Source organism: Aspergillus heteromorphus (assembly GCF_003184545.1).
Source record: "Aspergillus heteromorphus CBS 117.55 chromosome Unknown BO70scaffold_56, whole genome shotgun sequence".
Lineage (NCBI taxonomy): Eukaryota > Fungi > Ascomycota > Eurotiomycetes > Eurotiales > Aspergillaceae > Aspergillus > Aspergillus heteromorphus.
Genome location: NW_020290461.1, coordinates 5605 through 19645, shown reverse-complemented (window position 1 = coordinate 19645; position 14041 = coordinate 5605). Strand labels below are relative to the sequence as shown.

At 49.3% G+C, this 14041-nt stretch overlaps 3 protein-coding genes across 3 annotated transcripts; 1 reads left to right on the top strand and 2 right to left on the bottom strand.

The window, feature by feature from the left end:
• Positions 1 to 90: 90 nt before the first annotated feature.
• BO70DRAFT_375082 (holocytochrome c synthase CYC3) lies at positions 91 to 2544 on the bottom strand (the record flags this gene model as incomplete). Its single annotated transcript, XM_025545008.1, has 4 exons — positions 91 to 340; positions 407 to 1065; positions 1136 to 1212; positions 1893 to 2544. 4 exons carry the CDS (start codon positions 2542 to 2544, stop codon positions 91 to 93), a joined length of 1638 nt encoding a protein of 545 aa, XP_025394332.1.
• A 649-nt stretch (positions 2545 to 3193) lies between these two features.
• Positions 3194 to 6777, top strand: BO70DRAFT_433497 (Yip1-domain-containing protein; the record flags this gene model as incomplete). Its single annotated transcript, XM_025548412.1, has 6 exons — positions 3194 to 3226; positions 3308 to 3424; positions 3531 to 3717; positions 3790 to 4888; positions 5577 to 5940; positions 6001 to 6777. The coding sequence occupies 6 exons, from the start codon at positions 3194 to 3196 to the stop codon at positions 6601 to 6603; spliced, it is 2403 nt and encodes an 800-aa protein (XP_025394331.1). The 3' UTR covers positions 6604 to 6777.
• Positions 6778 to 7015: 238 nt separating this feature from the next.
• BO70DRAFT_375078 (putative ubiquitin fusion degradation protein (Ufd1)) lies at positions 7016 to 11976 on the bottom strand (the record flags this gene model as incomplete). The annotated part of the gene is made up of 7 exons (XM_025545007.1): positions 7016 to 7252; positions 7286 to 7812; positions 7846 to 9295; positions 10123 to 10215; positions 10432 to 11874; positions 11905 to 11923; positions 11957 to 11976. The coding sequence occupies 7 exons, from the start codon at positions 11974 to 11976 to the stop codon at positions 7016 to 7018; spliced, it is 3789 nt and encodes a 1262-aa protein (XP_025394330.1).
• Between the last annotated feature and the right edge of the window lie 2065 nt (positions 11977 to 14041).

Here is a 14041-nt window from a genome sequence, read left to right as displayed (position 1 = left end):
CCGTCAGACGCCCGCGCCTTCATTGAGTGAGTGTATCCCAGTGAAAGATGCTGAAGGACATGGGTTGTCAATAATTAGTAGTAGTAGCATCTAATGTCCACTGGTCTCGCGAGCACTCGCACCGCTAGCGCGCCACCACACGTCTCCACCCCATCTCATCAATCGCTCAACAGCGGCAGTTGGCGTGTCAAGAGCGGGCCTGATGTCCAAGAAAAAGACAGGTTCCCCCGTTGGCTCTGGAGGACCTGAGTAATAGTCGATGACATAACGGATTTCTTTCGGACCGGACGGTGTCTGCCGCATCACGAACCAATCATGGCGGTCAAAAGGTGGGTTGGTTCTGGCACACCCAGGCATGGTTAGCCAAGGACAATCTTTTTGACTGATAGATATAGGGGATACTGACTCGAACTTTGCCGGATACAGCCAACCAAGGCTCTGTAGGATGCGTGCCTTGGGAGTTAACTCCTGTGGGCGACCCTTGAACCGGATGAGTCGGGGTGGCGCAACATCCTGCTTCGTGGTGTTTGCAAGGTCTTCTCTGTATTCGTCCATCACGATGTTCTCCTCTCCACGTCGACACTTGTCCCAGCCGTGCGCAAGACCTCGGGAGAAGAGGCGTTCCCACCGAACGATTTCTTCCCAAGCTCCCTCATTCAAGAAGTTGTGAACGGCAACCATGGCCTCGACGGCATCCTGCGGGGTGTCTGTATAACCCTTGCGCAACATGGCATTATACATCTGCTGAGGGGATGGATACTCCCAATTTTCATCTAGATCGGATCTAGGTATTGATGAGGCCTCTCGCTCCACCGGGAGATCTACTATCTGGTTCGGTGCCCTTTCCTGGGAGATCGAGGCGAACATGTAGTTCAGGGGATTCAACTTCGAAAGCGTTGACCGCGTGTCCTGGGTTGGTGTCGGTTGGGACTCGGGTGATTTGGGCTTCGGCGGCGCATAGAATGGGGAGTCCGTAGACCGGACCGGACATGCACTTGCAGTGTCGGGGCTGGAGTTGCTCGGCATAGAAGGAGGGGTAGAGGGTGTGTGCATAGGGCATCCTGGCTACAAGGGACAATCAGAGATTTGGACAGGGCTTTTGAGCGACATAGTTATTCGATGTTTATTTACTCACTGGAGGAGAAGCATCGGAGGGCTTTAAAGCCGCCGGAGTCGGCTTCGGTTGGGAGTCGGCCCAGAACCAACCCATGACTAATGGTGCGATACGGTGCAAAAGAAAGAGATCGGTGAGAGGAACGATTATGGAGGGAGAGCGTAAGAAATAGAACGGGTTGTAGTCTGTCTGTCCAAACGCGCGATCAATAATTCAGCAATACAAAATAAATGATTTTCTTTCAAGCCGGAAAATTCCCGCCCGCGCCCACGTGACGTCGAGGTTCTCGGCCATTGCCCGCAGCCAATTAGAACGAGTCCATCCATATACCAGCAGCAGGTAGGTAAGAAGTCTATCAATAATACTATGCGTTCAACATTAGCTGGCTGGATATATACACACCTTCCCTCCCTGCTTATAATCATCAAGCTACCCCTCTTTATCACGCGACAATGAAATCGCAAAGAGTCAAGAAAGAAGATAGGGGAGGAGAAAGACAAAAAGGGACGGGGAGAACAGAGGTCTTGTACGCCAACCCCGACGCCCTCCGAACAATAGACACCGCGTACCCCCACATTAGTCCGCAAGAACAAAAGAACAGGGGCGAAGGGGGAAGAATGGTGAAGGATATGTTTGATCCTGGGTGGGAAGAGGAGTAATATATTCGAGAGAGGGAAACAGGATCGATGCGAGGTCAGAATATTCGAAAGAACCTAAAGGTACCTGGTAACTTCAGGGAAATAGGTAGAGAAAGCCGAGCCAGCTTGGCTTCTTCAACCCTGAACGTCCTTCACCAGTCTTGTCAAAAGCGCATATGCAAATAGAATTGCGAGGCCAATCCAGATCTTGTTGCGTCGGACCCAGCTCTGACCTGCTTCACGGGCTACATGACCGCCCTCCATGACAGCCCCAAGGCCTGGCGCGCTACCGTTCGGCCGTCGGCGAAGTGCACTTGTTTCTGGGGAGCATTTGGTCGCAAGACTCGGATCGGACATGAGCTGACCGGTGTTCGTGTCAATGCGGCTGTCCTTCATCCATCTCCAGTTCTCCTGGTCTACTTCGGGCCATTCCGTGCGAAACTTCAGGCCACCGTCTCCGGCTTTCACATTGTTGATACCTTTGGCGGTGGGTGTCACTCCCGGTGTTGCGCTGATATGTGAGCCCCCGCCAGTGGAGTTCCACCATCTAGATCGCGCCGCCAACACTCTTCGCTCCGCCTCCGATGCACTCACGCTGCCGGTGGTCATTTCCTCACTTGTCATAAAGGAAAGCAATCCAATGAGAATGGTAGATACTTCCCAGGCGGGGTTGAAAGACTTTGGGTGGAAGTCACTGATGCTGAGGCACAGACGAGTTGATGGTTGAAAACGACCACTAGGAGTGTGCATGCGGATAGCTGGTGGAGCAAACGGGTAATCAGGAGGGAACATCAGGGTGCCCCAATACTGGCCATTCTCATACGGTGTTCCCGGCGGTCCGGTGAGGATGTAGTGCCATCTAAAGCAGCAGTTAGGTTTTGATGCTCGGGGATGGGTGCTGCAAGTGACATACTCGAGGATGTTGGACTCTGACGGGTGTGCCACAATATAAGGCGGGGAGTTCTTCTGGATATTCTGATATTCGCGAGTAAGCTGCTCGACCGTTAGCGGAACCCGAGGGCGAGAAACTTGGCACCCGCAAAGGCCCTAACGCACGCGCTTGAAAGCCGCTTTTGTCGCCATTTCTGTAAACGGTCGTGGCGGCGGCAGTGGGCTCTGCAGCTCCCGGGGAGGGGGGGAGGGGGAGGGGAGGTTGGAAGACAGATCCCAACGAGGGCGGGAGAGGTTCGGGGGTAAAAGCGGAAGGACGCCCGCTTGAAAGAAGAGTGTGAAAATAGACAAAAGCAATCAGGCGGCAAGAAGTTGGTCCGGGAAGACGGATAGGAGCAGGAGGATGAGAAGGAAGGTTGACGCCCGGCCTGAAGCCCCAGGGCAGTCACGTGCACAAATCGGATGGCTTCATCTTCGCCGCTCCGCGCGAGTTGAGCAAGGCAAGAGAAGGCAAGAAAGCAGGTCTCCTCTGGCCATTGCCGCCGCAGCAATGTCCTCGCCACTCTCCGCCGACGATGAAGATGTGTGTGATGTTCCAAACTCTCTTTTAATGTTATCTTTAAGACTGTACACTGACGACTGCGGATGATCCTTTGTTTTCTAGATCTTCGAGCGCCTCCAACAACGTGCCGATCCGAATGTGCTCGAGGAACAGCAGCAGGCCGTCTATGAGCGAACGACTGCGATCTACCAAAAGGCACAGACTCGCCTCGTCGAATTGGTAAGCGTCTTTGGATCATCAATCCATCTTTTATACGAGTGATGGCCCTTGGAAGAGATAATACAGCATGCGCTACGATGGCTGACCGGCGTACCCATGCTTCCAGATTGACCAGAACTCCACTTTGCCATGTGTCATCTCTTCGGTGCAAGTCACTGGCGCCAGCCATACCCGTCGAGGCTTTCTGGAGCGGGTTCTCGACCCTCTTTTGAGCAGTAATCAGAACAGACCCTATACGCTCTCTGAGGCCTTGCGGGAAATTTCGGCACGCGCAGACAAGCTCAACAGATTCGGTTGGCATCCCCCAAAGAAAACTTCTGTCCTCTCTTACATACTCTCAGGTCTGATTGCTAATTCAACCTAAGACATCTTCCACCAGCCCGTTTCAGTGTTTCTAGATCAATCGCCGGAAGCAGACGCGCTGTCGGGCATACCGAACATCAATGTGCACCTCGCGGTTAAAGAACAGTCTCGCGTACTGCTCAAGACGGGAACCGACCTCGGAAATACCGAGGGATCCGCATACGGCAATCTCCTCTGGCGCAATGTATTTGGCGGCGCGGAGAACCTGAACCTGAATGCCTCAATGGGCACCAGGACAAGGTCTGCCTATCAGGCCACTTTCGAGACCCCGATCCTCAGTGATCCAGACTTCCGCCTGGAACTCGGTGGCCTTGCAAGTGCCACGCAAAAATCCTGGGCAAGCCATGAGGAGGTGCTGAAAGGAGGGTGGAGCAAGCTTCGGTGGGCGAGCCCATCTGGTCACCGCCATGAGCTTGGCTACAGCGGTTTCTGGAGACAGATGACTGGCCTCTCCGAGAAGGCATCCCCTTCGGTCCGAGCTGATGCGGGCGATAGTGTGAAAAGCAGTATCTTCCATAGTTGGTCTACAGACCGAAGGAATAGTCCTCTTCTTCCATCTCGTGGCTATTATGCGAGGGCTTTCAATGAGGTGGCCGGCTGGGGCCCTTTGAAAGGCGATGTTTCCTTCTGGAAGTCCGAAATTGAAACACAGGGCGCAATTCCCATTCCAATCCCTGGCATCGAAGGCGACAGTGGGATCAGTTTGACTACTGGGCTCCGTGCTGGACTCCTCTATCCTCTTGGACTCGATTCTGCTCTCCGGCCTCAGCTCTCTCGCACTAATGACCGTTTCCTACTTGGGGGGCCCACGGACGTTCGTGGGTTTCGCCTTTGCGGTCTTGGGCCCCATGACGGAGGAGATGCTATTGGCGGTGATGTATATGCTGCCGGAAGTGCCAACTTGCTGCTTCCACTACCCAGAGTCGGCGCGGAAAAGCCTCTACGGCTGCAGGCTTTTGTCAACGGCGGACGGTTGTTACCCCTACGCACGAGGGAGAAGAACACCCCCACGTCTGATACCGAAGTGAAGGACGCCATGATCTCAACGGTTTCGGAACTGGCAAATGGCCTGCCCAGCATCGCGGCAGGAGTTGGACTTGTGTATGCGCATCCGATAGCTAGGTTCGAGTTGAACCTTTCCCTTCCCCTGGTACTCCGTAAGGGTGAGGAAGGCAGGAAAGGATTGCAGCTTGGGATTGGCATTCATTTCCTATAGAAGAGCAAGAGAGAAGGGAGGGGGAGGGGGAAAGAGGGGGTTAAATATTGTACCAAACTGAATAGAGGGAGGGATTGAACGGGTGTGTGGCTTAGTGTTGTTTGTTACCTACCTGGATTGACAGTAGTACTCCACTTTACTCCGTCATACTGATACGCCCTACCTCCGTAACGGCCCTCAACACCAACGGAACAAGAGAAGAGAGATCTCGATATGGTCACTGTAGTATTGAGCGATGCCACTAAGTGTAATGATGATTGATTCTACCATTACTAGGTACAGGAGAGGAGGAAGGGAAGAGGGCCCATAGATGACTTAAGGGAGGTGCCCGATCGGGCAAGAGCCTGCTGCTTTACAGAGCAACCGCGCCACAATACCTGTACAAAACCTGTGTAACATGGATCAACCCTCACCGCCCGCCAGCTGTTCTCTCCTCCTGCCACTCATACTCCGTACATCCTCAATTATTACCTCTCCCTCTACACGCCCCTGGCACTGGCATATCGAGCGTCTTTTCTCCACTGCTGCTCGTACATCTTCCTTGAACACTTACCATATTCGGCTTCCTCCCAGACCTTTGGCCGCAATGGCCCAGTACTACTCGCAACAACGGCCTTACGAGGTCCAGCCCTCGGCGCAGAATCTCCAATTCTATCCTTCCTCATATACTACCGTATCTGGCCACACAACGCCATCACAGGCGTCTTACGGCGGGTTTGGCGCTCCGCCCAATCCAGCAGCTCAGACCTACCCCGTTGGAGGGGTTGGGGGCGGATATGGCGGTTTCGGATCTCCAACTGCGGGGGTCAGTGGAAGGATGGGCGAGCAGGGAGGATTGAGGACCGGATGGCTTGCCGCGTTTGGCACAGAGGGCTATGAAGGTGAACCGCCGCTCTTAGAGGAGCTGGGGGTCAACTTTGAGCATATTCGGACAAAGGTCGATCCACCTAAGCTGCGTTTGATCACCTAAAGCGAAACTTATTGACTATTCTCATAGACGTTGACTGTGCTCAATCCCTTTGCGCGCATAGACCAACATCTCATGGATGACAGCGACCTGTATGGCGCACTTCTCTACATCGTCCTCTACGGAACATTCCTCCTGCTTTCCGGCAAGGTCTTCTATGGCTACATCTACGGGGTCGCAGTCTTTGGGACCGTTGCTTTGCACTTGATTCTCAGCCTGATGTCGCCAGCTCTTGACACAGTCGCTGTGCCCAACGTTGTAGACCCCGCCAATTACTCCACTCACCACAAACCCTCCATATCCGACACCTCTGCTGCCGGTCACTTTTCCGCCACTCTGACCTTCCCCCGCTCAGCCAGCGTTTTGGGTTACTGTTTCCTCCCGCTGGTACTGACAAATTTAGTGGGGATTCTGATTCCTATGGACACGATGTTCGGGTACCTACTGACTACTGCGGCCGTCGGGTGGTGTACATATAGCTCCTCGGGAATGTTTTGTGCTGTTGCCCGGATGCGCGGCATGAGAGGTCTAGTTGCTTATCCTCTGGCGCTGTTCTATGTTGTTTTCGGGATCATGGGCATTTTCTCTTCTCGTGGAAGTGGTACTTTGGCTGCGAAGACTGGTACGGCCTGATATATGATTCTACCAAACCAATCATGACGAACTATAGCTTCTCTTTCTTTCTCTTTACACCCAATTTTCCCCCAGTTATGTCATTAAATTGCATAGTCATGGAAGCGGAATGCATAAATACTATGATCATGAGTTATCATGGCCCATTGAACCCGATTTGTACGTACAAAACAGACTATGAGAATCATTGAGTATTCCATTCCCCTGCTCAGGTTACCACCGCGCCCTAGACATTGTTCATCTGCCCGAAGTACTTTCGTTTCAGTGACACCTGCTATCTGATTCAGCTGCCAGCATGTTGAACTACATGTGCCGGGTATGCCACTACGTTCCCCCAAAAAACCGGATGTTGCCTTGCGGCAAGGTGGTATTCTAGGCGACTGGACACCATATCAATTCTTGCAATTATCTACTACCGCAAAGTGCCCGCGTCTTCACCTATAGCAGGGGCCCAGTTTTCCAGCCACTCTCGCGCTTTGTTTGGATTGCCCGCCATGACTTCAATGGCGGCAACACACCATGGTAAAGCATAACTCTTCCCACCATCCAATTTGCCTTCTGCCGCGATCATTTCTGCATGGGTGCGGCGCTGCTGGCCCACTTGATCTGCGCAGAGGTAAAAAGGCGCGGTGTTCTTCGGCCCATCCCCCTGGAGATTGATAGCGTCAAGCAGAGGCCTTACCGTAGTTAGAATACTTGCCGTGCCTACCGGCGCAAATGTGGAACCGAGGCCTGTCGTAGAGGCCCCGCGAGCTTGTTTTCCTGTCTTGCAGGACTCATTTTGACACCAGGACTTGCCACAACCTGTCATCATCTGTGAAAGATAACGGCGCTCAATACGCCGTCGAAGTGCTTTTCCTTCAGGATCGTAAGTATCTACATACAATGGGCCAAAGCAGATACTGCATAGCCCGAGGTTGACTGCAGTCTGTGTACCACGCCCGTCAAGCGTCCGCCCGCAGTTCTGATTTAAGCAAATACGAGGTGTAGGTCGGGAAAGGCGTTCCAGGTCGTGGTGACGAAGATGCGTCTTCATATCCCGCAGTCGGATGATCTTGTTGCAAAGATGGCATTCGGTCGTCCGGCCACCATCCACCAGTTCGTGCGGGGTAAGGCCAGAAATCAAGACTTCTGGATCGTTCATGTCGGGATCGGTTTCGCTTTGCTGGGGAACCACAAGGTGACAGAATTGGCAAAGAATGGGTTTGCCTGGGCAGATGGTTGTTCGGTGATGTGCAAGACGAGGAAGGTTCTCCGCCTCGAAACCGCAGGCGCTACAGGAACGCTTTGTATGGAAGAGAAGATTGTGTCTGTGTTTGCTTGCAGAATTATTGCCATGAGCCGGATCGTGTGGACAATGCCAGTGGTTTTGCCATTCTATTGACCGTTTCTGGAACACGTTCTGACACAAGTGGCAGAGCGCATTGTTGCGGAGGCAGAAATTTTCATGTAGCATCAACGTCCGCTGAGGAACCCATTGATGGCAGTTCTTACACTGTACATCGCCAGAATCATGATGTTCCATCTCAGAGTCTGAATGGCTTTCAGGATCAGTGGACTTGAGGTCAGCATGAATCTGTAAATTGTAGAGCAGCGACAAATGTGAAGCCGACACGTCTGCCTCAGAATCCTCAGTAGGAGCGCATGCATGCACCGATATGTATAGAGCCTCGGCTCTTTCCAGGTCATCGCTCACCGGCCGAATTCTGATCCGTTTGGACGATCGGCTCGATAAGTCGCCAAATACATGCTCATCCTCCCGTGGTCGATTTCTCTGGCGAGCGGACAGGGGACTGACAAAAAGATAGAAGTCTCCACTCTGGTCACTCTCGGCGCATATTTCGAGTGCATTCGTGCGGTCCCATTTGTGGAGTTCGTAATCTACATAATCCCCGGGCACTACCTGTCCAGTGACCACTCTACCGAACTCGACTTCACCACCCGTGGATGTACCTTCACTGATACCAGAAACACGAGATGTTCTCTCTAAGCGCTTCTGTATGGTTTCTTTGGCTTGGTCATCAGTCAAGGCGACAATATCCACCTCAAGATCTGTATCCACAACACAGATGCCATCACCATGAGGCTCAACTTTGTCGACCAAAAACCGGAACGATTGATCACGGGTCCCGGAAACATGAAGAATCTCCCCGGTGGTTAATGTGACATAGTGATCACGCAGCTGCTGTTCGAGCAAGGCTTTCCAATCTTCCGGGTCGTACCCGGCTTCGAGAGGGCGAAGACGGACGTAGGTGCCTTTCGGCAACTGCTGTGCATGGACCGTTACTGTGGCCGGCCCTGCCGATGGAGCAATTTCCGGGTCAACCACGACGGAGCCTAACTCCTGGGTAGCAGGGCTAGGTTGTGAAAGTGGTTCGGTATCGGCCACGCCGAGGGCCCTTCTCAGAAAGACGCTGAGACCGATTTCGTTCTCCGATGCGGAGAACTCGCGGACACCGGCATATATCACACGGTTATTTTGAGGGTTCACGATGCGGAATGTGAGCGGATGGGGCAGTTGCTGTTGGCGATCCACACTCTGCTCTCGCGCTTGAGTCTCCGCGGCGAATGTATGCGGGTTGAAGGGATCAAAGGCGCCGGTGTGTTGGCGCGCTGGACCGCGCGATGTAGTAGCCTCTTGGAGCGGGGCAGCGGCAAGGAGCTGCTCGAGAGCAGACGGTGGCAGCGTGATCTTATCACCCGATAGTCTTGGGGTTTGCTGGGACGGAGCAACGGTCAAGTGCGACGACCAGCGCAAGTAATCCCAGTCCCTAGCCATTCTATCTCCAACAGGGAGAGGTGGTGTGAAGAAAAGTAGCGGCGGAGGGGAAACAAGGGAATCTCGGGGGAAGGGGGAAGACGGGATGGGATCATCTTGAGGGACAAGTCGGTCATGTATGGAGGATGGCCATGATTCAAACGATTCGGAGAGGGCGAGAAACACCGCGCGCCTTCTAGAACCCGGTCGGGTATTTGTCATCCCCATGCTCCCTCTAACTACGGAGTACTACGGAGTCTAGTAGAGACTCTAGTACGGACTACAAAGTATGCATTTATGCATCCAACCTCCTGCATGGCTAGCTACAATCAATCCGGTTCCCTCAAGACCATCGCAATCATTTATTCCAGTGCTAGACACGCCGGCTGTGGGTTAGTGGTCAATCTAAAAAGAAACAAAAATGGAAATGCAAGAAAGAACAAATGTCACGGCCCAAAGTAAATCACGGGGAGGTGGTGCCAATACTATGTCAAAGGTGACTGATTCATTGTGGAGGCTTCCATCTTGTTCAGTGCAGAGTTGATTCGTGCACAGGTCACAGATGCCACAGCTTATGTTGTTGTCGCAGGCGCTGTGGATTCAGTCATATATATCTCCCCCACACTTTCAGCCCAGACTAACAATGGACTTCAATAAAACTCCCGCATACGATGACGTGTACTGGCATTGCACCAATCGCACTGACAATGCCACTTATGTCAGCATATGTTTATGAAGATATGTGGGAATCTGTTGTATACCATTGTTGGAGAGCACCCCTCATTGTGTTCTACACAATAATCTCCACAGCAATTTCGGCAAGTGCGCTGACACTCCACCTTGCACAGGCCACACTGGAAAAGGCATTAGATGGGCAATAATGGATGGCCGAGATGGTTTGTTTCACTTACTGTCGGACCGCATTCCCAGCAGTCTTTGCTAACACCCGGGCTGAACTGCTATTCAGTCCAGTCAGCTCCTTTTTCCGCATATAAGTGAGGCTCTCGGGTACAAACCCTGCGATACTGAGATAGTTCCATGTCGCCCTGCTCAATCCCTGGACCTCTAACTGCTGTTTGGTGCGGTGATAAATCACTCCTTACACGTTCCGGATGTGGCAGGCAAACTGCACAAAACCATCTGTTACAGCGGTGGCACCAACGGTCAATCAGGCACTCCCTGCAACGAGCGATTAAGGCTGGCTGTTCGCCTGGAAACAGTGCAGGGCGCTTTGCCGTGACTACAGAGGATGTATGGAACGGTGGCGGTGTGAGCAGAGGAAATTGTTCCTCTGGGGACTGCCCCCAAATAGCCGGGCCTTCTGGTGCCGTGTGACAGAGTTCGCAGCCTCTGGGGCCCAGCGCAACTGTGGTCAGCCTCGGCCCGAGCAGTCTACTTTCTGGCTGGGTACCGTCCTGATTTTGTGAGTGTGGTGTGTATGGATCAACGTTGTGTCGAGGGCCACGGCACAGGATTGCGTCGAAAGCTATGATACCTTCGCATTTATGGATCGTCTGTGCCCAGTCATCCTCAATGCTTCCTCTGAAAAGCTGTCCAGACGGTCGATACCACGCATTCTGGCGATGCGTATCACTTTCAGTGCTGTCACGAAGGACAGACTTGTTTCCCGAAGTCGGCGTGTCACAAAAAGGTTGACCGGAGCACCTCAAGCTCCACCAGTCACGGTAGTTGCTGCGGACCATCACCTGGGAGTGCTGAAGAGGAGTGAAGTAGTAGATGCCTTTTATACGTGGCGTGCCCTTGGGACGCGAGGGTCGGACAGCATAGTTGAGCACCTGCATAAGCTTACGCTCATTGAGGTGACAACATTCCCTTATTGACAGGATGTTTATGTTGAAGCGCTCCGCAAGGATAAGGTCGGCAACCAAGTCCGCCGGAACGGGAAGGCCATCCAAAACCAAGGTGCGTACGTCTTGCAGGAGCGACTTCCCTTCAAGCCTGTCAAAGATCCCCCTCAAAGGCGCCGAATAATATTCGTCTTCAGTCCGGGAATCGTTTATCTGTTCCGTGGAGTCAATGGCAGATACGCTAGATATTATAGCTCCACGGCATTCAGTCAGATCGAGATGTCGGAAAACATAAGGCGTATCCATAATCAGAGATCGGACAAGACGAGAGGTCGATGCCAGGGCGAATAAAGATGATGTTGAAAGATATGGGGCCATCTGGTCAAGAACCAGGGTATTTGATAAGACATCAACAAGCGAAGTACATCTAGGCGGTGCAGGTAAAGCGGATTGAGGCTGTTTATTGGGGGTTTTCGTCGCATCATTATTGTGGTCTTTTGCGTGTGCCTCGCCGACTGCAGGAATAAGGCCTAGTTCCTTTGGAGTAAGTCGACTGGCACCATAAAAGAAGTCTGGCGCGCGGTGATTGAGATTTTGACGACATGCTGTGACAGCACCAAGGGCAAGCTCGTCTCTTCGAGTGAATATAGGAGCAGCGTTGGGCTGGATTTCATGGAGCGCAGCTCTGGCTTTAGCCAATTCGGTCTGCAAGAGATCTATGGTCGATTGAAGAACGGCTGGCATGGCTTTGGCACTACCAGGATCGATGACTGTGACTAGTGTGGACCACAACTCGCCTTCGGTCATCCTGGTGTGGAGAGTTTGAGCAATAGCTAGCAGACGGCGTAGACTTCCGTACCAGGAAAATAGGAGTCGGGCAAGAATGAAATCGCTGGACTGGTATATACGATGTCAGATGTTTGTTCTGGATAACCACTGCCGAAATCCAATGTGGTTTGGGCAACAGGCACTGGTAGGCCAGGGGCAGTTGTATCAATGCCTATCTAAAGAGCGTAGATGGTGGGGGTTCCATGGGAAGCAAGAAAGACCGTCAGGTGGAAGGTTCGGGGCAATAGAGAGAAATCCGATTCTAGAATTTCGGTGGAAGGGTGTGGCTATACCTAGTAAGACCTAAGGTGCGTGGGTGGTGTGATACCATATATGCTTTGCAAGAGAAAGGGGCCGGAGAGGGGGGGATGATGACCCAGTCAAATTCTCATGATACTAAGTTAAGTAGATGAAAGTGCTGGCAATAAAACAAGGGCAGGAATCAGACACATGGGTGGACAAAGGGCCTAAGAGGGGTTTTTTATAAAAAAAGAAAAGAAAAGAAAAGAAAAGAAAAGAAAAAAAGATGATACTTTCGGTGTACAGAGTATATATAGTAAGATCCTGAGCACCAGTGGTACAGGGTGTCTGGATCTACTGGTAGTATATGTACGGAGGATGTACCTATGTATGCACAGTACTTCATACATGTTGGGTAGGTTGATCAACCCACAATCTACCCTACAGATATTCCAAATGGTGCAAAGTGCTACGTCTGTAGTCTGTACAGATCATCAGATGGGCCAAGCAGTCAATCAAGCCACCCAGCGGGTCTCACTGGAGTGCAAAAATGGACTATTGTGTACTGTATGGAGTACTATCTGACACTGTAGGCCAAGTGCCAAGTTGCCGCTGCAAATATACCGAATGTTACAATAATTTGGGGGGTGCAGAAGAAATATTGCTTCCCTTTTAGCCAAGCAATCTTTCCTAGAGTGGCTTAATCTGATCATTATATCTTAACCTTAACCTGGCCATAATCTGGCGGTTAGATTAAGATATAAAAAATTTTTAACCGTACGGTTAAGATTAGATTAAGATATAATTATTATTATAATTATTTATATCTGTTAATCAGAAAGATTAGATATAGCAGATAGATTAATAATTATAAATTAATTTATAATATATATATTCTTCTTATATAAATAATATATAAAGTATAATATATATTTAATTATAATATAAATATAATAATATTCTTTAAATATAGTCTACTGCTTGATCTGCTTAATTAGTTATATTAAAAGATATACTATATTCTAAAAAAAATTTTTACAGAATCTAGTATAAAAAAAATAAAAAAAAATATAGAATATTTATTCTTTATATTATCTGGGATAATAATTATAATAATATAAAAATTATAAAGATCAGGTCTCTATTTTTATCTAAATATATATAATAATTAAAGACTCAGATAAGACTAGTTTTTTTAATTTTAATAATAATCTATTTTCTAAATTATCTTCAAGATTATCTATATTTTTATTCTTATTAATATAAAAGATAATAATTATCTTATTCTTCTCTTATTTCTTAAGTATAAAGATAATTAAATCTAGATTAAGATTATTAAGTATATTCTGATACTTTTTATTTATAATAAAATAATTAATATATATTTAAAGTATAATTATTTTAATTATATTAAAATTAAGATAGCTCCGGCGATAATAATAGATATCTTAAAAACTATTAAAAAGATATTTAATACTAATATTATTAATTATAATTAAAAGAAAATCTCTAGCTATCTAATAAAGAATAGAAAACTAATTATAGTAAGATTTTTAGTAAATAAGAATATTAATATATTTTATAGTATCTAAAATTATATTAATTTAATTAAAGATATTTTAAGAAGCTATATATCTTTAATATCTAGATATATCTTAAGTTCTTTATATATCTTAACTATAAGTAAGAATTTTTAATATTTAGAGATATTATAAAAAATCTTATTCAGATCTGATAATAACTCAAAGACTATTAATAATATATTAATTATTAGATTTTAATTAAAATAAAAAGAGAATATCTT